Raw genomic sequence first — 1,234 nt, 5'->3', positions numbered from 1 at the left:
AAAAATCGTATAGCGACTTTAGTAGTTTTTGTTTCTTGCCCCCCAGTGGCACAGCGGTATGTCTGCGGACTTACAACGCTAGAATCCGGGTTTCAAATACCCGTGATGGGCAGAGTACAGATTGCCCATTGTGTAGGTTTGTGCTTAATTACAAACAAAAAAACTTTTCCACCTCAATACTGCAAACAATAATTAATTTAAGGGACAACCTTGAAATATTACAAATCCTGTATATAATTACAGTTTGTTTATGTTCTCACCAAATAAAGACATTAGTCACGGTAATAATATTGTTATAAGCTATATTTTTAATGTTGTAATTTGTTTATGAGCTAGATGACGCATGCCGTTAAGATCAAGGAAGTTTGTGGGAGTAGACCTAGAATATTCTAGATTTTGACGCCAAATTTTCCTGTACACTTGATGGTAAATTATAAATACGAGGCTCAGAGAAGCACCGAGAAGACAATAGTAATTTCTAGCTGGTAGAGTGAATTAGTCAGTGTGTTTTCACTTTGGAGAAATATTTGGATCTGTACATGTTATTAAGGACGTAAATTTAGTTACCTTTTACTTGTACGTTAGTATTGTGCATTTGACATCATGTGTGATCGTGGCCTAAGGGTTACCAAGTGTTAAAGCTTTTAAAAGCGTTAAAGAAGAAATAAACTAATTTGTTATCGTTTGCATGCACATGACTTTGAAGTATTTTCACCAGATAATTAAGAACAATGTTACAACAATATGTTACATTCCAATTTCCATGTAAATTTGGACTGTTTTACTAAACTTTTTACTTTTAGGCTGATTGTGTACCTTCATGCACGGATTTTGTATATGTATTTCAATATCGTATGCAAAAATATATTTGATTTACTAAACCACAAAAGTAAATAATAAGTTTGGTTTGTTATTTACTGTTTATTTATAGTTTTGTATAGAATTTAAAGAAAATGCTATAATATCCTTGTTATAACATTTTTTGTATTAATGAAGTAAACATCTTCAGGAACATAGTAAATTACTAACAATAATATTGCCTACAGTGAAAGTTGTATATACTTTTCATCATAAAAAGAAATACAATTTAAGTTTTTAAAAACCATCCTAAGTTAAATTATTTTATATGTCAAGCTTTCTCATTAAATTTGTTGGTTTTGAAAAATCATATATTTTTTTAATTTATGGAATAGGCATTACTCTTGGTAATTATGATAGGCCGGGCCCGTCGACA

The 1,234-nt window shown here is 30.8% G+C and overlaps 1 protein-coding gene across 4 annotated transcripts in view; it reads left to right on the top strand.

Moving 5' to 3' along the window:
- The first annotated feature begins 396 nt into the window (after positions 1 to 396).
- Positions 397 to 1,234, top strand: part of LOC111085004 — a 21,112-nt gene continuing 20,274 nt past the window's right edge. For 3 of the 4 annotated variants that reach the window (XM_022381889.1, XM_022381888.1, XM_022381892.1), the window contains exon 1: positions 397 to 485. In XM_022381889.1, the coding sequence (XP_022237597.1) occupies positions 424 to 485 (62 nt within the window). In that variant the 5' untranslated portion in view covers positions 397 to 423. The other variant, XM_022381890.1, reaches the window with a different exon arrangement.

The sequence above is a fragment of the Limulus polyphemus genome, unplaced genomic scaffold (genome assembly GCF_000517525.1).
Source record: "Limulus polyphemus unplaced genomic scaffold, Limulus_polyphemus-2.1.2 Scaffold198, whole genome shotgun sequence".
Classification (NCBI taxonomy): Eukaryota; Metazoa; Arthropoda; class Merostomata; order Xiphosura; family Limulidae; genus Limulus; species Limulus polyphemus.
This window is presented reverse-complemented; position numbering and strand designations above follow the sequence as displayed.